The 25949-nt window shown below is 57.7% G+C and overlaps 1 protein-coding gene across 8 annotated transcripts in view; it reads right to left on the bottom strand.

Annotated features, from left to right (window-relative positions):
* Positions 1–3855: 3855 nt before the first annotated feature.
* D2HGDH (D-2-hydroxyglutarate dehydrogenase) overlaps positions 3856–25949 on the bottom strand; it is a 34171-nt gene continuing 12077 nt past the window's right edge. For 2 of the 8 annotated variants that reach the window (XM_016950940.3, XM_024355183.3), the window contains exons 7-12: positions 23906–23983; positions 22024–22167; positions 20932–21074; positions 15744–16370; positions 15417–15582; positions 3856–4942 (exon numbers count right to left, since the gene is read on the bottom strand). In XM_016950940.3, the coding sequence (XP_016806429.2) occupies positions 4683–4942; positions 15417–15582; positions 15744–16370; positions 20932–21074; positions 22024–22167; positions 23906–23983 (1418 nt within the window). In that variant the 3' untranslated portion in view covers positions 3856–4682. Of the gene's footprint in view, positions 4943–15416; positions 15583–15743; positions 16371–20931; positions 21075–22023; positions 22168–23548; positions 23984–25949 lie in introns of all 8 variants that reach the window. The other 6 variants (XM_016950941.3, XM_063791803.1, XM_016950944.3 and 3 more) reach the window with 4 other exon arrangements.

The raw sequence follows: 25949 nt of genomic DNA, 5'->3' as shown, positions 1-25949 counted from the left end.
TTTCAGTATAATAAAGAAAATAGTTGGAATAAGAATAGTCATAAGACAAATTAGATATAGAGATGATCATGGACAATTATCAATCATTATTATAAACATTATTAATCATTAGCTTTTAATATTACTCTTTGTTGCATTTCACACTCCTCCTGTACTCCTGGTTCCTCTTTGAAGTTCATAGCAGATAGCGGTAAAATAAATAGTGAAAGTCTTAAAGTCTTTGATCTTTCTTGTAAGTGCAGAGAAGAAAATGCTGACGTTTGCTGCCTTCCATCTCTGCTTCGGCTACCTAAAAGGGAAGGGCCCCCTATCCTGTAATCACATGACTTACTTCACCTTGTCAATCACTGAGAAGATTCACCCTCCTTACCCTGCCCCCTTGTCTTGTATGCAATAAACATCAGTGGGCCTAGCCCTCTGGGACCACTACCGGTCCCCGTGTCTTGATGGTAGTGGTCCCCAGGGCCCAGCTGCTTTCTCTTTATCTCTTTATCTTGTGTCTTTATTTATTACAATCCCTCATCTCCACAGACAGGGAAAACACCCGCTAAGCCCCGTAGGGCTGGACCCTACACCTCCACACTGCCAGGATCCTGATGGACGTCTTCAGGGGCCTGCGGCGTCCCAGGAGCCCCAAACCCCAAACGCTTCCTCTGGGCTCTGAGTCCACAACCGTCAGACACCCCTGGGTCCCAACCACTTGCCCTTCTGCTTACAGGAAACTGGCTCCCCCAGGGGCTCTCCCAGGGGCCAGCCGTCCTGGGGGAGGGGAGGGGCGGGCAGTCTCCTCCCCCAGACTCCACTCTCCCAGGGGCTGAGACCACCAGGCCCACCCCTTCTCCCCTCTCCCCTGCTGTACACAGGCAGCTCTGGCCCTGCCTGGGGCCCCTCCCGCCACTCTCCTGGCCCCCTCCTTGGCCTCAGCTCAGGGGCCCTGGTTGTGTAACATCTTCTCAGATTGCAGCAGCTTAGAGGTCTTAATGTGACAATCACCAGCTTCTAATCCGAACACAAAGGCCGCCCCTGAGCACCCACCCCGCCCCGACGACCCTGGCTGGAGCCGCTGCAGAATTCCGTCAGAACCTGCCAGGCCGGAGCCGCTGCGGAAGGAACGGGGTCAGAACCCGCCTTCCTCCCCACACACTTGTGCTCCTGATGGCTCTTTCCGCGTGGCTGCAGGCCTCGTCAGAGCCTCCAGCTGGGAGGTTGGGACGGTGTGGAATTCTTTGCGCGTCTCTTACACACACCTGACCACGGACACTCAACGCCGTCGCACGGCCGTTGGGGGAGCTGTCTCCGGGGCACCAAGACCGGTGGCCTGCCTCACGCAGATTCGCCGCGTTCTCCTGCGTCGGAGTCACTCGGAGGCTGTGTGAACCCGCGGGGGCTGCGAGCACACGGCCTGCCTGGATGTGATCGGGTCTCATCAGATTTTCCTGCTGTTAGGTAGAGAAATCTAACAGGTTTCCGGCTTGTGAAAACTGGCCTCCCAGCCACCACGCAGTGTGGGTTTTCCTCATGGCAGACAGGCAGTTCTTGGGGCCAGCTCGGGCCAGCCAGGTGTCTCACCGGCACCTGCTTTGCCTGGCTGTGTTGTATTTCACATATCTAAAGGCACAAAGAAAAGCCTGAGGGGGATCTAAGAAGCCCCTCTCCCCATTGCTGGATAAACTGGAGGTGAACATGGCAGGGCAGGGCAGCAGCGGAGACGGCAGGACCCAGCCACGGAGCTCCAGGAACAAGCGCCCACAGCTGGTAGCAGGGCTGTCATGGGCAGGACGTGCCCGGCACTGGCCTGCTCCGGCCCAACCGTCACCGCAGCCTCCTGGAGCCGGACCCCCAGGGAAGAGCAGCCATGGCCTCTTCCTCCTCCAACAGTCCTGTACTGTGTCTGCTTCCCCAGTCCCCGACTGTGTCTGCTTCCCCAGTCCCCAGAGGCCCAGCGGAAGGCAGTGTGGATGCAGAGGTCTTGCTCTCCCAGGGTCCAGAGGGCACTAGAGGGAAAAATTCCTCCTCCCCCCTCTGCAGGCGCTGCCAGCGGGTGTCCCTCAGCAGGCAAGGCCAGGCCTCTGCAGCCCCACAGCCCATCCTGAGCCCAGATCCTCACAGGAAGCCCGGGGCTCTGGGCTTTTCCCTGTCACCCGGCTGGCCTCTCCAACAACAGGAGTGAGCATTTAGACCACGGCCAGGGCCGCAGGTCCTTAGGAAAGCAACGGACCCCAGGTCTGAGAATCACAAGTCCCTACCCAGGGTGGGACGTGGGGTCGTGCAGCCAGCACGGGCAGAAGCTTGAAAGCCCCCAAGTCACCCCTGGGCCAGCAGCAGCCACCCAGGGCAGGAGGGCAGGTGCACAGCCAGGGTCAGCGGGTCAGCAACTCACCCTGGCCTGCAGCCTACCCAGCACGGACCATGTGCCCAGTAGCAGAGCTAGAGGAACAAGCAGAAAAATGGCCGGCCCCCAACCAGAGGTCAGAGGGAAGGGCAGGAGCCGCCGGCTGACCTCGGGGGACACGGGCACACGCTGTGGGGCTTCGTGTCAGGCACCCATGGGGCCTGGGGTCTGCTCTGTGCAACAGATACTGTCGGGCTGCCCATGGGTACCCAGCCTGGGATGGTAGAACAGTGGCCAGAGCCCAGGGACAGAGCCGGGCCTTGGCCAGTGAGGCAGGACAGCCCCAGGTGCCCCCAGGCACAGCAGGAAGTAGCCCAGGCATCGGGCGGGACCCACTGGCTCTGCTGGGCCAGCATGAAAGTGCCCCTGATTTGTGCCTTCAAAGCATGCTGGATCGGCTGGACACAGAGGCTCGGGCCTGTAATCCCAGCACTTTGGGAGGCTGAGGTGGGAGGCCGCTGGAGGCCAGGAGTTCAAGACCAGCCTGGGCAACACAGGGACACCTCATCTCTACAAAAAAAAAATTAAAAAATTATCTGGGCATGGCCGGGCACGGTGGCTCATGCCTGTAATCCCAGCACTTTGGGAGGCCAAGGCGGGCAGATCATGAGGTCAGGAGATCAAGACCATCCTGGCTTAGACGGTGAAACCCCATCTCTACTAAAAATACAAAAAATTAGCCGGGCACGGTGGTGGACACCTGTAGTCCCAGTTACTCGGGAGGCTGAGGAAGGAGAATGGCGTGAACCCGGGAGGCGGAACTTGCAGTGAGCCAAGATCGCACCACTGCACTCCAGCCTGGGTGACAGAACAAGACTCTGTCTCAAAAAAAAAAAAAAAAAAATTATCTGGGCATGATGGCTCACACCTGTACTCCCAGCTACTCAGGAGGCTGAGGTGGGAGGATCACTTGAGCCCAGGAGGTGAAGGCTGCACTGAGCTGTGACTATACCCCTGCACTCCAGCCTGGGTGACAGAGTGAGATCCTGTCTCAAAAAAAAAAAAATCATGCTGGACCAAGGCCCCCACCCATCCCCCAAGGACCTCCACCAGGAGGACGTGGCCTGTCCACACAGAGGCCCTGGCTAGGCAGGCGGGCTCTGCAGGGCGGCGGGTCAGAGGTAGGTATCCCCCTCTGAGCAGGATCCGAGGTCCTCGACGCCCACGGGGACAGGAGGGGCCCGTGGATACGCCTCGGTCAGGCCCAGCTGCTGAGGGCCTCCAGGGCCACCAAGGGCTACGAGGTGCCCGTTCCATGTCCAGGCCTGCCCTGTGCAGCCAGTGGGAGCTCAGCTGCCACCAGGACAGTGCATGGGGGACAGGAGGCACAGTGACAGTCACAGTAGTGTCAGGCCCGGCCACACAATGGCCCCAGTGGTCCAGGGGCTGTGGGAATGGGATGCACAGGCCCTTCACAATGGGCTCTGAAAGATGATTTTCCAGTAACAGAAGCAAAGAGAAGGTTGCAACCAATTCAGATTTTTACTGGACATTCATGACAGAAAGAGATGTGCGTCCAGCTGCGTCGCCCAGCCCATCCGCTGCCCAGGGTGGCTGACGAGCAGAAACACACTCTGCAGTGACCCTTGTCCGTGCCGGGGCCCTCGCCCGCAGCACCGCACGTTCTTTGTAGGAGCAGAACCTGAAACTCAGAGCACAGCTTGCCCTGATAACTGTCTTCCCAGCTGGCAGCCCTCTAGAAGATGCGGGAAATGACACATTCCTGTCACTCAGGTCCAGACACAAGCCACAGTCACCCCTCCCGAGGGCGTCCACGGCCTGAGGGACCCGGCTCCATTCAGCAGAGCCGCAGCGCTCAGGTCCTCTCGGCAACCCACGATCACGGCCCACGTGGTCCTGCCCATGCCCACCGCTGCCCCCCGCTGCCCACGCGTGCCCGGGGAACGAGCAGCAAACAGGCAGAAACACCACCCAGTGCCTGCTCCCTAGACTGCAGCAGGCAAGATGGGGCCAGGGACCACCACCATGCAAGTGAGACCCACCCCGCTTCCACGTGGGCAAAGCTGCCGCCACCCCGGCCTGTCCAGGATGGCTGCAGAGGCCCCACCTTGCCCTGCAAAGGAGGGTGCCTGCCGCGCCCCCCACTCTGCCAGATGCTCCTGCCCGAGGGCCTGCGTCCGGCAGTTCCCCAGTGCGGGCTCCCAGTCCCTTCGACCAGGTGCCTGGTCCCCTGCCCACTGCCGGCTCATCGCTCAGAGCCACCGCAACACCCCCGCCCGAGAGCCACCCGCTGACCCCCAGTGGGCCTTGGCAGCAGCGGGAGTGGCCGTCAGGCCTGGCTGGGCAGCGTCTTGTAGGGGTTGAGGATGCCCTTGGGGTCCAGCAGGGCCTTGAGCTGCTGCATGAGCTGCAGGGCCCCCGGTGGCTTGCTGTAACCCAGGACGTCCCTCTTCCTGAAGCCCACTCCGTGCTCCGCGCTGACGCTGCCCTGCTGCCCGGCCGTCCACTCGTACACGTGGGGCTCCAGGGCAGCCAGGAGCGACGGGCTGAAGGCCTCCGCCGTCACATTGAGGTGCAGGTTACCATCTCCTGGAGGGACAAGAGCACACGGGTCAGGCTGGGCAGGGCAGCCCCCAGGACCCCACTCCTCCCCCAACAGCCCCTCCCAAGATCCCCTCCCCAGCAACCCCGAGACCCCGGGCTGAGCCTCACCCTCATGCCACTCGCCCTGGACGTGCCGACCCCTCCTCTGGGGCCACTGCTACCATGGCTTCTCCCTGCTTCTCTCCCCAAGTTCTCCCCCCTCTTCCTACTCCCTCAGCCCGGGGCTCCCATCTCCCCAAGTTCTCCCCCCTCTTCCTACTCCCTCAGCCCGGGGCTCCCATCTCCCCAAGTTCTCCCCCCTCTTCCTACTCCCTCAGCCCGGGGCTCCCATCTCCCCAAGTTCTCCCCCCTCTTCCTACTCCCTCAGCCCGGGGCTCCCATCTCCCCAAGTTCTCCCCCCTCTTCCTACTCCCTCAGCCCGGGGCTCCCATCTCCCCAAGTTCTCCCCCCTCTTCCTACTCCCTCAGCCCGGGGCTCCCATCTCCCCAAGTTCTCCCCCCTCTTCCTACTCCCTCAGCCCGGGGCTCCCATCTCCCCAAGTTCTCCCCCCTCTTCCTACTCCCTCAGCCCGGGGCTCCCATCTCCCCAAGTTCTCCCCCCTCTTCCTACTCCCTCAGCCCGGGGCTCCCATCTCCCCAAGTTCTCCCCCCTCTTCCTACTCCCTCAGCCCGGGGCTCCCATCTCCCCAAGTTCTCCCCCCTCTTCCTACTCCCTCAGCCCGGGGCTCCCATCTCCCCAAGTTCTCCCCCCTCTTCCTACTCCCTCAGCCCGGGGCTCCCATCTCCCCAAGTTCTCCCCCCTCTTCCTACTCCCTCAGCCCGGGGCTCCCATCTCCCCAAGTTCTCCCCCCTCTTCCTACTCCCTCAGCCCGGGGCTCCCATCTCCCCAAGTTCTCCCCCCTCTTCCTACTCCCTCAGCCCGGGGCTCCCATCTCCCCAAGTTCTCCCCCCTCTTCCTACTCCCTCAGCCCGGGGCTCCCATCTCCCCAAGTTCTCCCCCCTCTTCCTACTCCCTCAGCCCGGGGCTCCCATCTCCCCAAGTTCTCCCCCCTCTTCCTACTCCCTCAGCCCGGGGCTCCCATCTCCCCAAGTTCTCCCCCCTCTTCCTACTCCCTCAGCCCGGGGCTCCCATCTCCCCAAGTTCTCCCCCCTCTTCCTACTCCCTCAGCCCGGGGCTCCCATCTCCCCAAGTTCTCCCCCCTCTTCCTACTCCCTCAGCCCGGGGCTCCCATCTCCCCAGGCGGAGAGCGACCACATGAGTTACCGCATGGCCTGCCACTGCCTCCCTCCTGACCTGGAAGAGTCCAGACCGTCTCCCAGTCTGTATCCCCAGCACCTGGTCAGATGGAGGGGTCTGCAGTGGCACCCAGGGCAGCTCTATCTGGACGCCCCCACCCCCATGGGCGTCGCCCCTGGAGCTGCCCAGCCAGTGCCCACTGCAGACAAAGTCCTGGCTCCCAGCTGCCTCCTCTCTGGTCCACTTACCCCACACTGAGCCCCCAGGGCAGTGGCTCTCCAAGCACACCCTGGCCCTGGCCCGCCCCACGCACAACCTCCTCTTCTGACCTCAGAGGTCAAGAAGGCGACGGCTCAGAGAAGAGGCTGGGGACAGCCAGGGTCAGAGTCAAGTGAGGACCCCGCCCCACCTCCGGGCCAGCAGGAGAGGGAGCCAGAAACCAGCTCAAGGGCTGCCCAGACAAGGACAGCGGCTTTTAATGCAGAGCTGCACACCGAGGAGGAGCCCCAGAGGCAAACCAGGACGCACCACCCCAAACTGTGCCATGTTGGGGTGAGGGCTGTTTTCCCACAAAGGCAACTGAGAAGCGGCAGATCCAAGAAAAGCTCCCCCGACTCAGGTCCTGCCTCAGAGCGGCACAGGAATGACTGACAAGGGCAAGGCCCCTCCCTCCACCAGAACCGACAAAGGTCGAGGCAGCTTCAGGCCCTGCCGTCCTCTGCCAGCTCCCTGCCTCCTCCGAGATGCCACCTGGAGACTCACAGTCCATGTCCTGTCATGTGACATCCCTAAAACTTGACTGTTTGTTGAAGACGCCACGTGGGCCTGAATTCACAGCCAGCTCTTTGAGAATCACTCATTCCCTGGCCACTCCCAAGTAGACGTGAAACAAGCACGTCATGAGCCTCTGTTATTTCTCCTGTTAATCTGTCTGTAGCTGCAGGGTCCATCCCAGCTGGGAACTAGAAAGGGTAGACAGAAAACTATTTCTCCACCCCTACGAGAACAAACCCCAGGCAGGGAGTACAGCAGAGACCCCTCCCACAGTCCCCGTCACCCCACAGTCCCCGCCCCTCCCACAGTCCCCACGGACGCGTGCTCAGGCCAGAGAGGGCTGAACACAACCCCTGCCCGGGGACTTGCCCAGGAAGGACTGGTTGTGAAAGAAGAAAAACCACATCCACAGAATATGTTCATTTGGTTTTGTTTTTTTGAGACAGGGTCTCCCTCTGTCACCCAGGCCGGAGGGCAGTAGAGTGATCGTGGCTCACACTTCAACCTCCTGTGCTCAGTCAGTCCTCCCACCTCCGCCTCCTGAGTAGCTGGGACTGCAGGCATGTACCACCATGCCTGGCTGATGATTTTTTTTGTAGAAACGGTGGGTGGTTGGGGGTGGGGGGCCGGTCTCACCATGTTGCCCAGGCTAGTCTTGAACTCCTGACCTCAAGCAGTCCTCCCACCTCAGCTTCCCAAAGCGCTGAGATTACAGGCGTGAGCCACGTGCCTGGTGTCCACAAAGTATGTGAATACAGTCACGCTTCATAACAACGTCTCACCCAACACCGGACCACAGAGATGATGCTGGTCCCATAACATTAAAATGGAGCTGAAAAACTGCCATCATCTTAATGATGATGTCACCATGTTGTAGCACAATTACTTGTTAATATCAGTTTAGTGTGGCCTCAATGTGCAGCGTTTATAAAGTCTAGAGTACGGTCATCTCCTAGGCCTTCGCAACCCCTCACGCTCACCCACTGCCTCGCCAGAGCAACCTCCAGTCCCGCAAGACCCACTCGTGATGGGCACCCCACGCAGGTGTGGCATTTTTACCTTTTATACCGTACTTTTACGGTCCCTTTTCTAGGATTAGCTTCTGTGTTCAGGCACATACTTAGCATTATGTCACAACTGCTTCCGGCATTAAGTGGATGACAGCTGTGGTTTGTCACCTAGGGGCAATGGCTACACCACACAGCCTTGGTGTGGAAGAGGCTGTCCCATCTGGGCGTGAGTGCCCTCCGTGATGCTCGCACAAAATGAAACCACCTAATGACACATTTCTCAGGACGCATCCCCATCATACAGCAACACCCAACTGTATTCCCAAGCAACGGCCAGCCTGCACCCGGAACTCACGCTGCCTCGGGTCCCAAAGGCTGAGAATGTGGAGATTAAAGAGGTTCCGGGCGGGGCCCCAGGCCCTCACCCTCCCCACCCACTGCAGAAGCAAACCACCTCCCCTGCAGGCCTCAAATAATTCCTACAGATAAAAATCTAACGAATATGAGCTCATGTCAAAAATCACACACACAAGAAGACAAACCACCACGGCTAAGGTCAGAATCAGACCCACAAACACCTCAGACACCGTCATTTCCAGACACAGAACACAAATGTGTCATGTGTAAAGAAATGAGACAAAAATATAAAACCAAAAAATCTGACCAAGCAATTTTTAAATATCCACGCCAATCTTCCGGAGATGAAATGCATCATGGCTGGCCTGTGGACCTTAGCAGACAGATCTGACGGCCGATCACACACGGCAGAGAACGCCAAGCTGGAGACACTGCAAATAGCATCCAAACGTGAGAGGCGGGACCCTGGCAGCAGCCGACAAGAAACAAGGGGGCTTGGACTGAGTTCCAGGAAGAGAACAGAGGAAGGGGAGAAACGGTGCTTGAAGAGGCTCTGGTGGCTGAGGAATTTCTAAAGCCAGCAAGACCCCAAAGCCCAAGAAGTGCCAGGCAGGTAAACAAACACTCACCCGGCCGACAGGCAGGTAAACAAACACTCATCCGGCCGACACCCGGCTGAACCAGAGTGAAACCGCAGAACCCCAAAGACAATGGAAGGAGCTGAAAGCAGCAAAAAGGAAAAAGCAGGCTGGGCGCGGTGGCTCACACCTGCAATCCCAGCACTTTGGGAGACTGAGGCGGGTGGATCACGAGGTCAGGAGTTCGAGACCAGCCTGGCCAATATGGTGAAACCCCATCTCTACTAAAAATACAAAAATTAGCCGGGCGTGGTGGCACACGCCTGTAATCCCAGCTGCTCGGGAGGCTGAGGCAGGAGAATCGCCTGAACCCGGGAGGCTGAGGTTGCAGTGAGCCGAGATCGCACCACTGCACTCCAGCCTGGGTGACAGAGCAGGACTCCATCTCAAAAAAAAAAAAAAAAAAAAAAGGAAAAGAAAAAGAAAGAAATTATTTATTTCCCTCTGTTCCCTCCATTCCCCCGAAGGGAACTGCCCTGCACTGAGGCTGTCTCCGCACCAGCAGACATCAGAAGAGAGAACAGAGACTCCCTCCTGCTGCTGGGAAGCAACTGTCAACCCAGAACCACTGAAATCCACTGAGGAAAAGACATTTTTATCAACTAAATCAGTACATTTCCAGACAAAGAAAATCTGAGCTGTTCCGTCACCTATTTTTCCATGCCGGGGAAAATTCTGGAGGCTGAGATTCAAGCAGAAGCTGTGTGCAAACTGGCTACGCAGAATCAGGACGGTGACATGGTGACAGGGTTATGCGTGACTGAACAAGGCAGAACCAGAATACACCACCGAACAGCATGCAGGTGCCCCTCAGTGTCCCTGGGGGACTGGATACAGGACCCCTCGGATATCAAAATCCTGAGATGCTCGAGTCTCTGACAGGAAATGGCATAGGATTTGCATATAAACTACACACATCCTCCTGTATACTTTTTTTTCTTGAGACGGAGTTTCGCTCTTTTGCCCAGGCTGGAGTGAAGTGGCACAACCTCGCCTCACTGCAACCTCCACCTCCCAGGTTCAAGCAATTCTCCTGCCTCAGCCTCCCAAGCAGCTGGGATTACAGGCACACGCCACCATGCCTGGCTAATTTTTGTATTTTTAGTAGAGATGGGGTGCCACCATGTTGGCCAGGCTGGTATTGAACTCCTGACCTCCGGTGATCCACCCGCTTTGGCCTCCCGTATTGCTGGGATTACAGACGTGAGCCACTGTGCCCGGCCCTTCCTGTATACTTTAAATCACCTCTAGATTACTTACGATTTCTGGTACGACGGAAATGCTGTGTCTGTCACTGTTATACTACATCGTCTTTTGTTTATTTTTTATTGTTGTATTGTTATTTTTATGGTTGAATCTGCAGATGTGGAGCCCGCAAATACAGGGGCCACCATAAACTGGGGGGTAAACGACAGCCAAAGTGACGGGGCCCTGAAGTCCTCGCACTGTGCAGCCATCAGGGCTCCCAGAGAGGCAGAACCAGCAGGATGTGTGTGTACAGACAGTGCGAGCAAGAGAGTGAGATTATACATATTTAGAGAAACAAACAGAGAGAGAAAGATGGAGAGACACACTGAGACACAGGGAGATGACAGACACTGATTTTAATGAACTGACTCATGTGACTGAGGGAGCTAAGTCTAAAATCTGAAATCCAGGTCAGCAGGCTGGAGATCCCAGCAGGAGCTGGTGCTGCAGCTCGAGTCTCCATCTGGGTCAGAATCCTCTCTTCCTTGAGAGACCTTAGATTTTTGCTCTTGTGGCCTTCGACTGATTGGGTAAGGCCCACCCACGCTGTGGCAAAGGACTTCGACTGATTGGGTAAGGCCCACCCACGCTGTGGCGAGGTCCTTCGACTGATTGGGTAAGGCCCACCCACGCTGTGGCGAAGGCCTTCGACTGATTGGGTAAGGCCCACCCACGCTGTGGCGAAGTCCTTCGACTGATTGGGTAAGGCCCACCCACACTGTGGCGAAGTCCTTCGACTGATTAGGTAAGGCCCACCCACACTGTGGCGAAGGACTTCGACTGATTGGGCAAGGCCCACCCACGCTGTGGCAAAGGCCTTTGATTGGGTAAGGCCCACCCACGGTGTGGCAAAGGCCTTTGACTGGGTAAGGCCCACCCACACTGCGGCAAAGGCCTTCTACTGATTGGGTATGGCCCACCCACGCTGTGGCAAAAAGCCTTCGACTGATTGGGTAAGGCCCACCCACGCTGTGGCGAAGGCCTTCTACTGATTGGGTAAGGCCCACCCACGCTGTGGGGAAGTCCTTCGACTGATTGGGTAAGGCCCACCCACGCCGTGGCGAAGGCCTTCGACTGATTGGGTAATGCCCATCCACGCTGTAGCAAAGGCCTTCGACTGATTGGGTAAGGCCCACCCACGCTGTGGCGAAGTCCTTCGACTGATTGGGTAAGGCCCGCCCACGCTGTGGCGAAGTCCTTCGACTGATTGGGTAAGGCCCACCCACGCTGTGGCGAAGTCGTTCGACTGATTGGGTAAGGCCCACCCACGCTGTGGTGGGAGATCTCCTGTACTCAACGTCTACTGATTTAAATGTTAATCACACATAAAAAATATCTTCACAGAAACATCCAGACTGGAGTTTGACCAAACGAGGGTACCAGGGCCCAGACAAGTGGACACAGAGAATTCACCATCACACATTGTTTGGAGGAAGATAGTGACTCTGATTAACCTCAAACCTAGAGGGCTAGAAATGTCCACTGTGGTGCCAGGGCGACCACTAACAGTAAACGGCAAAAAGGTAAATGACAAAGAACATAAACCAGAAGAAGAGCAAAAAACAGAGGAAAAAACAGACAAGAAGTGAGAGACAAAGAGCAGGGTGAAGTAAACAAATCTAAACAGTGGGCCACAGCACGTGCTCAGCAGCCAAACGCTCTCATTCAAGACGGCAAACAAGCACGCAACAAACCTGTCCGGGGGCGTCCGCAAGAAACCTGTCCGGGGGCATCCACAAGAAACACATCTAAATCACTAAGGATGGAAAAGCTGAAACTAACAGGAGGAAAAACAACACGTCAGGCAAACACTAAATAAAAGAAAGTTAGCATCACTGTGTAATAAACGAAGCAGACACCAAGGCAGCGGGCAATGCTGGAGATAAAGAGCGAGTCCATCGCGTTTCCCAAAACAAAGAGACGAACCTCATGTCCTATGCCCCCAAGAACACGTCTCCAGAACTGGCAAAGCTACAGGAGGAATAGATTAGTCTGTTGTCAGCGGATTTCTAACACCTCCCTCAGAGAGTGGCAGGTCAGCAGGATGCAGAATGAACACATGACGTAGACTTCTACCTGATGGATCTGTACAAACACTGATTCCAGCAACTGCAGAGAGCACATTCTTTTCAAGCATTCCACAGTTACGAAAGCTAATCATAAGCTGGCCACTGATCAAGTTTCAAAAATCTGATCTGATAAGGACGAAGTTTCCTGGGTATAATGCAATAAAAAAGAAATCAATAATTTTAAAAATAACTAGAAAACCACCACGTTTGGAAATTAAGAAACACACTTCTGCATAACTCATGGGTCAAAGAAGGAATGATAATGCAAGCAGCAAATAATGCCAGGCACAGTACCTCACGCCTGTAATCTCTGGCTTTGAGAGGCCAAAGAGGGAGCACTTGCTTGAGGCCCCGGAGTTCAAGACCGGTCTGGCCACACAACTGGCTCTACATGAGTCTGGCTCTACATATATCCACACATACACACACACACACACATACATATATTGTGGGGCGGGGGGCGGTATAGATCAGATGTCACTGTGTTGCCCAGGCTGGTCTAGAACTACTGGACTCCAGTGATCCTTCCAGCCTTGGCTTCCTGAAGTACTGAGATTATAGGCGTGAACCACTGCACCGGGCCTACAAAAAAATTTTTTCTAGTTAGCCAGTCCTGCTGGTGTGTGTGAGGTGGCAGCCCTGCTTGATCCCAGAAGGTCGAGGCTGTGGTGAGCCACTGCACTCCAGCCTGGGTGACAGCGAGACCCTGTCCTCACCAAAAAAAAGGGTGTGGGGGGCATCCCACAAATGCTAGATAAAAAGACAACAAAAGAATATTCGAACAACTTTATGCCAATATGGGAAAAAATTAGCAATACCAATCTAGAAGAAAGGAAAGCTTGAAAGTCCCAAAGCTATTGAAGAAACTGAGCTATAATTTTAAAATACTCCCTCAAAAAAACCTCCAGGCCCAAACAGCTCCACTGGCAAGTTCTGCATAATATTCATGTTATGATTTTGATACCAAAATCCAGCATGGACAGAAGAAAGGAACAGCGTGGAACAGAATCATCCACCAAGACCCCTGTCAAAATCCCACACCAAACATAAACAAACTCATCCAGCAAGATACAGAAAGGATCATGGCCACCTTGGGCCTACCCCAGAAACACAGACTCATCTGACTCCAGAGGGATCAATCAGTGTAACTTACCACACTGATTACAGGCAGACAAGCACCCGGTCACCATGACAGATGCAGGAAACGCATTTTAAAAATTCAACATTCATTCTTGCTTTTTTTTTTTTTTTTTGAGATGGAGTTTCACTCTTGTCACCCAGGCTGGAGTGCAATGGTGCAACCTCTGCTCACTGCAACCTCCGCCTCCTGGGTTCAAGTGATTCTCCTGCTTCAGCCTCCCGAGTAGCTGGGATTACAGGTGCCTGCCACCATGCCCAGTTAATTTTTTGTATTTTTAGTAGAGGCGAGGTTTCATCATGTTGGCCGGGCTGGTGTCGAACTCCGGACCTCAGGTGATCCACCCGCCTCAGCCTCCCAAAGTGCTGGGATTCCAGGCATGAACCACTGCGCCCGGCCCATTCTTGCTTTTACAAAGTAACAGAGGACTCATTCCATTTCTCACCAAGATGGTCTGCTTTATCTGTGGCCAAGAGAGACTGAAGTTACCTGGAGAGGAGGAAGCCTCCTCCTGGCTTGAGGTCATATTCTGAAATATTGGGGCTCCCGTACCCCTCTTCTCTGGATGATGACACACTCATCATGCCCTTACCCCCTTCCCATATTCTGAAATATTGGGGCTCCCGTACCCCTCTTCTCTGGATGATGACACATTCATCATGCCCTTACCCCCTTCCCATTCAGGAGTCCTGCCTTCCTATCACAGAAGATTACCATCCATCCTATGTCAAATCCTCCAGATGTACCCCTCCACAGGCTGGGCAACTTTGGGCAAGTTACTTAAATTCTCTGAACCTGTTTACATGTGTGTAAAAGGGAAGCAACACCACCAGTCCTAAAAGCTGTTGTGCAGAGAAGTTTCTCCACATCAAGTGCTTAGAATAATGCCTGGGACAGCACGGGACCTTCGTAAGTAATACGTGTTATTGTCGTCACGCACAAAACCCTAGACCCTCCTGTAACCACAGAGGTGGCACCTGAATCCCATTTACTAGCAGGTGGATGGAGGCTTCAGGTCAGTGACTCCAGTGCCACCAGGCCAGGGAAGAAGCCAGAGTGAATACCTGTCAGGCCCCAAAGCCACGCTCCACACCCCCAGCGCTGCCCCCACCCCTGCCCTAAAAGCTGGCCTTTTAGACACCTCGCTCCAAGGCTCCAAAGAACTGACAGGAAAACAGCTGGGCACGGTGGCTCACTCCTGTAATCCCAGCACTTTGAGAGGCCGAAGTGGGCAGATCACCAGAGGTCAGGAGTTCAAGACCAGCCTGGCCAACATGGCAAAACCCTGTCTCTACTAAAAATACAAAAATTAGCCAGGCCTGGTGGTGGACGCCTGTAATCCCAGAGACTCGGGAGGCTGGGGCAGGAGAATTGCTTGAACCAGAAGATGGAGGTTGCAGTGAGCCGAGATTGCGCCACTGCACTCCAGCCTGGGTGACAAGAGTGAAACTGCGTCTCAAAAAAAAAGAACTGATAGGATTGAAACATTTTCTTCCTATGAATTAATAGCTTGCACGTTAAAGCATGATTTTTCTGCAGAAAAAAGACGATCTGAACGTGGTTTTGAAATCCTCCCATCTGAAGGGGTAGGAGCAGCTGGGGGCTGTGTGCCAAGCACTGAAAAGGCCTCGGGGCCGGGCCCCGAGAGAGGAGCCCGAGACCCGCATCCCGGACTCCGGGGTTAAGGCCGATGCCCTCCAACCCTGCCTGCCACTGAAGATCCCAGAACGTTCTGACAAGCTGAGCCACACGCTCTGCCATTACAAGTGCACGATGGCAGTCTTTTCCAAAATACTCAAAACGAGTCATGACAACGATTAGGATTTTCCCTTCCCTGTCAGACACCGTGGTCCTGCCAGTGTCTACGGGAGACATGCTAAGCCAGAGACCACGGTCAAACTGCCCTGCCTCGAAGCCTGGCGGGGTGACGGTGACCGTGGCGCCCACCACCCAGGACACACAGGACGGCGGCCCCGGGGTGCCGCTCACCAAGGTGGCCATAGCCCACCACGTGCTTGGCGTGCGGGCCGAGGCGGGCGCGCAGGTCAGTCACGATGTCGTAGAGCCGCTCCACGGGGAGGGAGAGGTCGTACTTGTACACGTAGCCATCCCGGCTCAGCGCCTCTGTGATCCTTTCCCTCAGGGCCCACAGCATCTAGAGGATGAGACGAGATGAGACAAGGGCTGGCTATGGGAACGACACCCGGGGACAGGGGGCACACCACATGGGGTTAGGGCAGCAGCACGTTCTGTATCTTCACCAGGTGTGGCTCCAACCCCAGACAGCAAATGCCCCAGACCAGGTGTGGCTCCAACCCTGGAATCGATCCCAGACAGTGAATGTCCCAGGCTCCACGACAGCACCGAGCACCCTGGGACTCCGGCAATCAGGCGACTGGGACACCTCACAGAAGGGGGACAGCCATGATGGAAGGGGGAGGCGCCCACCTGCAGCTTCAGGTCATGACACGGCACGGAGTGGCAAGGGCCAGGGAAGGCCCTGAGGATGAGGATGGGCCTGGACGCTCCCTGAACCACGGCGGGGCAGGGTAGGGAAGGGGGCGCAGAGTCACACAGGCAGTGGGGACGACAGCAGGGCCCAGGCAGCTCAAGGGGCATGTCGGGTGGGAGGCAGGGACATGGCGGGTGGGCCATGGGGGAGGAAAGGACATGGTGGGTGGGCCACGGGGGAGGAAAGGACATGGTGGGTGGGCCACGGGGGAGGGAAGGACATGGTGGGTGGGCCACGGGGGAGGGAAGGACATGGTAGGCGGGCCGTGGGGGAGGAGGGACACGGCCGGCGGGCCACGGGGGAGGAAGGATTCTGAGGAGGAGCAGACGGTGCTGGTGGCTGAAGCGGAACCGGGCCAAATCCTGGGGCTCAGACAGATCGGCCTGTGGTTCGCGTGGCTTTTGCTTGCTTCGAACTTCCATTGTGGAGATCTGCACCACGAGGAAGAGGACAGAGCCATCCTCTGTGGGCTGCAGGACCACCTCTCCCCTGCAGGGTCCCACCCAGGGCTCAAGCCCAGCACCTGCCCCTCCAGAGACCCCATCATTTCAGGAAATTCTAAGAGAAACACTTGGCCAGGCGCAGTGGCTCACGCCTGTATTCCCAGAGCTTTGGGAGGCTGAGGCAGGAGGATCACTTGAGCCCAGGAGTTTCAGACCAGCCTGAGCCACACAGGGAGGCCCCGTCTCTTAAAAACAATAAAAAGCAGCTGGGTTTGGTGGTGGGCACCTGTAGACTCAGCTACTCCGGAGGCTGAGGCGGGAGGATCGCTTGAGCCCAGGAGGTCGAGGCTGCAGTGAGCTGCAACTGTGTCACTGCACTCCAGCCTGGGTGAGAGCGAGACCCTGTCTCAAAAAAACAAGACAAAAAAAGACTCTGTTTTATTGAGGCAACCACAATGCCACACTGACACTTAAAAAAAATACCAACTCCTCGCCACCACTGGGAATCCAGCCAGTGTCCAAAATTCCCGCATTTCCCCACCATCAATTTTTTGTTTTTTTGAAGTCTCCCGATGTTGCCCAGGCTCGTCTCAAACTCCTGGGCTCAAGTGATCCTCCTGCTTCGGCCTCCCAAAGCTCTGGGATTACAGCATGAGCCACCGTGCCCGGCCCCTTTTACAAACTTCTAGAGCTGGTTCGGTCAGATCAGACCCTTGGGTCACGCCCTGCCCTGAGCAAAAGCACGTCCTACGGACCCTTCGTCACAGCCGCACGGGCATGGCTGCGAGGCCGGCTTTCGCCTCCATGGTCTGGCGGGCACCGGCTGCCTGCGGGGCCTTCTTACCTCCTCATCAGACCGGCTGCCCCATGTGTCCCCGTGGCCACAAGATGGGCTCTACCCTTGTCTGCTCACGCCTCAGTCACTCAGCTCCACACCCACCATCTCTGGAAGGTTCTAGAACATGGCAGGCACGCGCCCCTCAGGGTCTTGGTGCTCCTGCACTTGGTGCTCCCCACACCCCGTCTTTGCTGAAATGACCCCTCAGGGTCATCTTTCCGGCCCTCCCGGCATTCCCGGGCACACCCCATGACCCTGCCTGGCCCTGCCCTCCTCCCCGGCGCTTCCTGGCTCTGAGGGGCCATGGGCTGAGCTTGTTCCTTCTGCTGCGTGAGTTTATGGGGCAAGGCACAGGAGGCATCTCCCTAGCAGGTTTGCTAACTGAATGACACGTGACGGGTGGATAGGCAGAGCCAATGAGACCCACCGTGGTCACTACTCAGAGGAGCCCGGGGCATCTGGCGCGACCAGTGTGGCCTCCACTCGGGTGGGCTGAGGCTACAGCGGGGCCTGGGCAGGGCTGAGCGTCCCCCGTTGAACACAGGGCCCCCGCGGCAGCGGCTGGACCTGCGCAAGCCCCATTGTCTCAACACGTCCAAAAACCCAGGGCTCCCAGAAGGGAAAGACCACAGAGTGGAAAGCAGAATGGCTCAGGACCTGCCCAGAGCCTCGCCAACACCGGACAACAGCAGAGAGAAGCCTCAGGACCTGCCCAGAGCCTCGCCAATGCTGGACAACAGCAGAGAAAAGCCTCAGGACCTGCCCAGACCTGCCCAGAGCCTCGCCAACACCGGACAACAGCAGAGAAAAGCCTCAGGACCTGCCCAGACCTGCCCAGAGCCTTGCCAACACCGGACAACAGCAGAGAAAAGCCTCAGGACCTGCCCAGACCTGCCCAGAGCCTCGCCAACACCGGACAACAGCAGAGAAAAGCCTCAGGACCTGCCCAGAGCCTCGCCAATGCTGGACAACAGCAGAGAAAAGCCTCAGGACCTGCCCAGACCTGCCCAGAGCCTCGCCAACACCGGACAACAGCACAGAAAAGCCTCAGAGCAACTGCACACAACCGCATATCCGGGTCAACTCATCGAGCCGCACACCTAAGAAAGGGTGGTTTTGCTATCTGCAGAAAACAAAGGCCAGATCACCTACCCGTCGAGCATGAGCCAGAACGAGGTGACAGACACACAAGGCCTCTCCTGAACCCATCCCAGGAAGCGTCTGGAGGTGACTTTGTGAACACAGAACCAGCCCCGCCCGGCCCTGTCCTGGTCATGAACCCGGCTCTGGGCATTAATGTTCAAGGCACAGGTCTAGGACTGGACCAGGCTGTGGAGGGGCTGGGGACTGATGTGCAGAGGCTGGGGGCGTCGGGGACAGTCCGCCCTGGGGGTGGCGTGGGGGATGATGTGCAGAGGCTGGGGGCGTCGGGGACAGTCCGCCCTGGGGGTGGCGTGGGGGATGATGTGCAGAGGCTGGGGGCGTGGAGGACGGCCCGCCCTGGGGGTGGCATGGGGGCTGGTAGAGAGGTTGGGGGTGTTGGGGGCAGCCTTCCTTTGTGGGGGGCATGGGGGCTGATGTGTGGAGGCTGGGGTGCCAGGGTCGCCCTCCTGGGGGTGGTGTGGGGGCTGCATGACTGACTGCCACTCCAGCAAAGCAGCCAGCACAGGATGAGGGTCCCCACCTGCTGGGGTGTCAGGGTCGCCCTCCTGGGGGTGGTGTGGGGGCTGCATGACTGACTGCCACTCCAGCAAAGCAGCCAGTGCAGGATGAGGGTTCCCACCCGCACCAAGGGCGGTTGGGCTCACATTCCTGCCCCATCTCAAGCAGAAGCTGAGAGAAGCCCCGGCGGCTGTCCTGCTCTTTCTGCTGGGAAAACAGACTGACTGGTCGGGTGGCTGCTTCAGCCCGGGCCCCTGGACTGGAAGCCGCAGGAGCACATGCAGCCACAGCGATCACCCACACGGAACACGAGGGAGGGTGAGCCTTGGTTCGTGTGGTCCCTGGGGCCTGGGGATTGCTTGTTACTGCGGCAGAATGTAAGGGAGCTGACTGTCACAGTCCACTTAGAAAAATGCAGGAATGGCAGGCAGAGACCTAGGAAGGATGCACACTTCATCATGCCTCAGTCAACAGAGACGGCACCACACAGCTGCCATTCGCCCAGAGGACGCCCCTGGGCTGGGCATCAGGACACACGAGTGAGCCCAGCCAACCACAACCCAGCCCTTGGAAGCAGACACCGTTTTGCCCAGAAGCACTGGAATCACGACAGTCAGGCGGCAAAGGTGAGGGGGGAAGATGGTAAGGGCAACACCCAGGCTAACACGAGCCTGGAATCAACTAAGCGGGAGTAAAGGCCTGCGCCCACTGCCCAGGCCCCGGTGACGGTGACCAAGGGCGCCTCCCCCTGCCCAGGACCCAGTGACGGTGACCGAGGGCTCCCCCTGCCCAGGACCCGGTGACGTGACCGAGGACTCCCCCTGCCCAGGCCCCGGTGACGGTGACCGAGGGCGCCTCCCGCTGCCCAGGCCCCGGTGACGGTGACCAAGGGCGCCTCCCACTGCCCAGGCCCCGGTGACGGTGACCAAGGGCGCCTCCCCCTGCCCAGGACCCGGTGACGGTGACCGAGGGCTCCCCCTGCCCAGGCCCCGGTGACGGTGACCAAGGGCGCCTCCCACTGCCCAGGCCCCGGTGACGGTGACCGAGGGCTCCCCCTGCCCAGGCCCCGGTGACGGTGACCGAGGGCGCCTCCCGCTGCCCAGGCCCCGGTGACGGTGACCAAGGGCGCCTCCCACTGCCCAGGCCCCGGTGACGGTGACCAAGGGCGCCTCCCCCTGCCCAGGACCCGGTGACGGTGACCGAGGGCTCCCCCTGCCCAGGCCCCGGTGACGGTGACCGAGGGCGCCTCCCACTGCCCAGGCCCCGGTGACGGTGACCGAGGGCGCCTCCCACTGCCCAGGCCCCGGTGACGGTGACCGAGGGCTCCCCCTGCCCAGGCCCCGGTGACGGTGACCGAGGGCTCCCCCTGCCCAGGACCCGGTGACGGTGACCGAGGGCTCCCCCTGCCCAGGACCCGGTGACGGTGACCGAGGGCTCCCCCTGCCCAGGACCCGGTGACGGTGACCGAGGGCTCCCCCTGCCCAGGCCCCGGTGACGTGACCGAGGGCTCCCCCTGCCCAGGCCCCGGTGATGATGACTGGGTCTCTCACTGCCCCAGGCCTTGCCCCTCCTTCCTTTGGCCTCAAAAGGCCAAATCATCTGGTCACACAGTCAACGCCCCTTCCTCCTAGGGAAGGAAAACTGCCCATCCTAGGACTCCCGAGGTCCAGGCTAAGACTCCACAGCCCCAGGGGCTCCTCCTGCCTCCACTCCTTCCACACGACTCTATGCGGAGCTGCCGCTGACTAGCCGCTTAACCACAGGCTGCAGGGGACCAGCAATGGGGCAGTCCCCTTGCTCACCCCACAGCATGGGGTTGGGGAGGGACACGGTGGTGGGAAGTACTTTTTAATATTAATGAAAATGGCCTAGACACCAGGAATACATTTTCCATCCAAAGAGGCTGCTCTCTCAAAGCCATGAAACCCAGTCACATTTCAGCCACATCCCACACTGTCTAGGCTGCACCAATGACCGTTCCAGGCATCCCAAGACAAGGCTGGACTGGACGGACAAAGAGCGGGGACCTGCAAGCAGAACACAGGGCACCTTGACTTTCCTCTGGTCAGTGGCCATGGTCCCATCGGTCACCAGGCCGGAGCCCAGCACGTGCTCCAGGAAGTGGCCCAGCTTCTCAGCGTCATGGCCTGCGTTGGAGCCTGAAGTCTCGATGAGGACGTAAAACGGACTCTCTAGAAGTGAGCAAGGAAGGCAGAGTGAGCAGAGGCTCCGGCTGCCAGGGCAAGAATCAGGGCTGCTCGGGCAGAACAGCTGTAATAGCAACCACTGATCTTTTGTGGCCAAGAAGGACCCAGGCAGCCTGCGGAGCACACAGCTCTCTGGTTAAGCTGACTTTCAGAAGGTTTAAAAAGTCGTCTTTGGCCGGGCACGGTGGCTCACACCTGTAATCCCAGCACTTTGGGAGGCCGAGGTGGGTGGATCACCTGAGGTCACGAGTTCGAGACCAGCCTGGACAACACGGCAAAACCCTGTCTGTACTAAAAATACAAAAATTAGCTGAGTGTGGTGGCAGGTGCCCATAATCCCAGCTACTCAGGAGGCTGTGGCAGGAGAATTGTTTGAACCCGGGAGGTGGAAGCTGCTGAGGCAGGAGAATCGTTTGAACCCGGGAGGTGGAAGCTGCTGAGGCAGGAGAATCGTTTGAACCCGGGAGGTGGAGGCTGCAGTGAGCCAAGATCGTGACATTGCACTCCAGCCTGGGCCACAGTGCGAAACTCCATCCCCCAACAACAAAAAATTATTGGCTTTTTTCCCAGCATAAAAGAAAAACCTGCTTACAGAAGGCAACATGGGAAAACAAAGAAAAGAAGAAATGGAAAGAAAGTCTCCCAGCTCACCAAAAATAGCCACTTAGTTCCTTCCCGTTCTTCCTGCAGAAGATCAGGAAATCTGTGTAACTACAAACCTTACACAGGACCAGGGCAGCCTGTTCTTTGTCCTAAATATGTTAAGAGCAGCTTTCTTACACGAGCCCAACGGCCACTCCATGCTCCGCCCAGGGACCCCCCACCCGCCCACCCGGGGACCCCCCGCCCACCCGAGGTCTCTGAGCCGTCCCATGTGTCCAGACGTGCAGAAGGAGCTGCAGGACCAGCTGCCCCCTGTGTGGGGGGTCAGTACCTTGCACCGGGCTGGCCAGGTGGAGATGGCGCCCGACCAGCTGCATGCACACAGCATCCATGAACTCGAATGCAGACAGGATCTCGCCCAGCATCCCCTTGCAGGTGCTGAAGGTCTGCAGAACCTCAGCAAAGCCTGGGCAGCCTGAAACGGGTCACAGCATGTCAAGCACCGCATGGAGCTAAACCCAGCCCACCCAAGTCCCCCTTCAAAGCAGCAACATCAGCCCGACTCATGTGGGTGGGTGAGCTGGGCAGCCACGAGGAGCACGAGGACTGGCACTGCAACAAACAGCCCAGGGTTCGCCTGGCAGGTGCACGCCTGGTGTTACCACCAGCATCAGATCAGGAGGGATAGGTGCACGCCTAGTGTCACCACCAGCATCAGATCAGGAGAAGGTGCACACCTGGTGTCACCACCAGCATCAGATCAGGAGGGGCAGGGCACGCCTGCTGTCACCACCAGCATCAGATGCCAGGAGGGGCAGGCGCACGCCTGGTGTCACCACCAGCATCAGATCAGGAGGGGCAGGCGCACGCCTGGTGTCACCACCAGCATCAGATCAGGAGAGGCAGGCGCACGCCTGGTGTCACCACCAGCATCAGATCAGGAGGGGCAGGCGCACGCCTGGTGTCACCACCAGCATCAGATCAGGAGGGGCAGGGCACGCCTGGTGTCACCACCAGCATCAGATCAGGAGGGGCAGGGCACGCCTGGTGTCACCACCAGCATCAGATCAGGAGGGGCAGGCGCACGCCTGGTGTCACCACCAGCATCAGATCAGGAGGGGCAGGTGCACGCCTGGTGTCACCACCAGCATCAGATCAGGAGGGGTAGGTGCACGCCTAGTGTCACCACCAGCATCAGATCAGGAGAAGGTGCACACCTGGTGTCACCACCAGCATCAGATCAGGAGGGGCAGGGCACGCCTGCTGTCACCACCAGCATCAGATGCCAGGAGGGGCAGGTGCACGCCTGGTGTCACCACCAGCATCAGATGCCAGGAGGGGCAGGTGCACGCCTGGTGTCACCACCAGCATCAGATCAGGAGGGGCAGGTGCAAGCCTGGTGTCACCACCAGCATCAAATCAGGAGGGGAAGGCGCCGAAGAACCACACAGCACCTGAGACGGCAGTGGGACTCAGAGGGGGCATATCTTGGGAATTCTGCAAACACAGGGCCAGCAACAGGCAGCCTTTGGGAATGGCTGCATTTCTCTTAACACAATCAGCACTCAGCTCTTCCCTGCACTCAGGACCTCATCCAACAGGCGTGTTAGTGCTCCAGGGTTGGAGGGGGCTACCAGTGAGGCCGCTGCCCTGGGGAAGCCGACCCTCAAGGGCAAAGATGGAAAGGAACTGAGTAGAGGTGTCTGCAGGCGGGCATCCCCAGAGACGCTGCAGCAGGAGGGGGCCCGTGCCCACCTTTCAGGGCGAGACAGGGAGGCAATGCAAAGGCATGTGGATATCAGAGAAGAATTTTCCAGAGAGAAGGTCTCACAGGCGCAGAGGCTGGGGGCAGACACCTGCACTGGGTGACACAGGAGCACCTCAAGGCCTGTGACCCGAGCACCATGTCGGGGCGTGGCTGCAGACGCGCAGAGGGCCGGGGTGTGGGAGGTGGTGGTGGTGTTGGAGGGTCTGGCGGTGGGGACTCGGCATCTTGCTCAGAGTGGGCAGGAATCCCCAGGAAGTGGGACAAGAGTGCCTCGTCGGAAGTCGCCCCAGCTGCAGGAGAGCAGGAGCCAGGGCTGACCGGGGCCCTGGAGAGCTGGATCGAGCCCACGAGCACGAGGGACACCAGGGCCATCCTCACAGGGGCCTGTTCTACACCGCTTAGATGTGGGCGTGGCACGAAGAGGCGAGTGACTCCTATCTGAGACCTGGAGTGCGAAGAGCAGGATGCGGCAGCCGGGCTGGCCTCGGGCTCCCAGGACCACAGGCGGGCGGCACACAGGTGACTGCAGTTGGAGTGGGATCAGAGCAGAACACAGAAAACCTGGATGAAGAGGAACCACTGATCCAGATGGCACTGCCGCCCAGAGAGTAAGTCGGCAGAAGCAGTCAGGGCTGCCCCAGCCGTTCCAGGGTCAGGCGGTGAGGAGCCCCACCAGGGGCTGAAGGTGGAGGGCGGGGAGGAGGCGGTGTGGGGGCAGCATCACAGGCCAGGCTTGTGCCGGAGGCAATGGGCGAGAGGGGCAATGAGAACTGACGGCTGGGTTGGCTGTGGGAGGACAGTGGCAGCCATGGTGGGAGGGGCACCAGTGAAGCGGGCAAGGCCTGATTAGGGCAGATCCAGGAGAAGGGGCCTCCACCCAGCAGCAATGGGCTAGGCCACATGACCCAGTGCCCAGTGAAAACACCACAAACGCTGGGCCAAAAAACACCAAAGAGAAACGCTGAAGAGGCCGGGCGCAGTGGCTCACACCTGTAATCCCAGCACTTTGGGAGGCCGAGGAGGGCAGATCACTTGAGGTCAGGAGTCGCAGACCAGCCTGGCCAACATGGCGAAACCCTGTCTCTACTAAAAATACAAAAATTAGCTGGGCGTGGTGGTGGGCGCCTGTAATCCCAGCTACTTGGGAGGCTGAGGCAGGAGAATCGCTTGAACCAGGAGGCGGAGGTTTCAGTGAGCCAAGATTGTGCCACTGCACTCCAGCCTGGGCGACAAGAGTGAGACTCTGTCTCAAAAACAAAAACAAAAACAAAAAAACGCTGAAGAGCATCAAGAGCGAGGGAAGAGCCTGACCTGGGGGCTGAGTAGCACCAAGTCAACGCTCTTGGCCGACAGCCCTTGCCCCGCTAGCAGGTTTGGCCTCAAGCTTCCCAGCCTACCCAGAGTGAGGAATCCAGGAGACCCCCACAGGGCCACATCTTAGGAGTCAGGGCCAGAAGCAAGCCTCTCCCAACCAACTTGCCCCGAAGACTGCAGGGGAAATGGCTGAACAGAATGAAAACAAGCAGAATGGAGCCCGATGCAGGCGCTCATGCCTGTAGCCCCAGCACTTTGGGAGGCCAAGGCAGGAGAATTGTTTGAGCTCAGGAGTTCAAGACCAGCCTGGGCATCATGGGAGACCCTGTCTCTATAAAACGATTTTAAAAATGTAGCCAGGTATGGTGGTACACACCTGGTCCCAGCTACTCGGGAGGCAGGAGGATCCCTTCAGTGCAGGAGGTCAAGGCTGCAGTGAGCCACGACTGCACCACTGCACTCCAGCCTGGATGACAGAGCGAGACCTTGTCTCTCAAAAAAATACAGAAGAATGATGTAAAAAAAAAAAAAAAAACACTCTCCTGATAAATCATGACCATGGATCAGCCCGACACAGCCCTACACTGACTTGCTACCTGGGAGGTTCACAGAATTTCATCCTGTGAACTTGGTCACTCTCAGGCTGAACAGACCCAAAGTCACCTAGCAAAAGCAAAAGCAAACCCTCTCTGGAGGAAGGTGCCTCGTCTTTGGCATCTAGGAACCCCTACAAATAATTCTTCAAACATAATGAGCTGCACACTGCCACAGACAGCCAAGCACACAAGAAACTAAGGAGCCAGGAGCATGAACCAGCAGAAACAACAGACACTAAAAACAGACCACACAGGTTGGGTGCGGCGGCTCAGGCTTACACCTATAACCCCTGCACTTTAGGAGGCCATGGTGGGAGGATCATTTGAGCCCAGGAGTTACATAATGAGACCCTGTTTCTACATACAAAAATTTTTTTAATTACCTAGGCATGGTGGTGTGCACCTGTAATCCCAGCTACTCAAGAGGATGGCTTGAACCCAGGGGCTATGATCACACCACTGCACTTCAGCTTGGGCAACAGAGTGAGACCTTGTCTCTAAAAAAAACTTTTACAGACTACACAGACTTGAAAAAATGGAATTGCCTGATTATAAAACATCACAAAAAATTATTCAAAG

The sequence above is a fragment of the Pan troglodytes genome, chromosome 13, assembly GCF_028858775.2.
Source record: "Pan troglodytes isolate AG18354 chromosome 13, NHGRI_mPanTro3-v2.0_pri, whole genome shotgun sequence".
Classification (NCBI taxonomy): domain Eukaryota; kingdom Metazoa; phylum Chordata; class Mammalia; order Primates; family Hominidae; genus Pan; species Pan troglodytes.
This window is presented reverse-complemented; position numbering and strand designations above follow the sequence as displayed.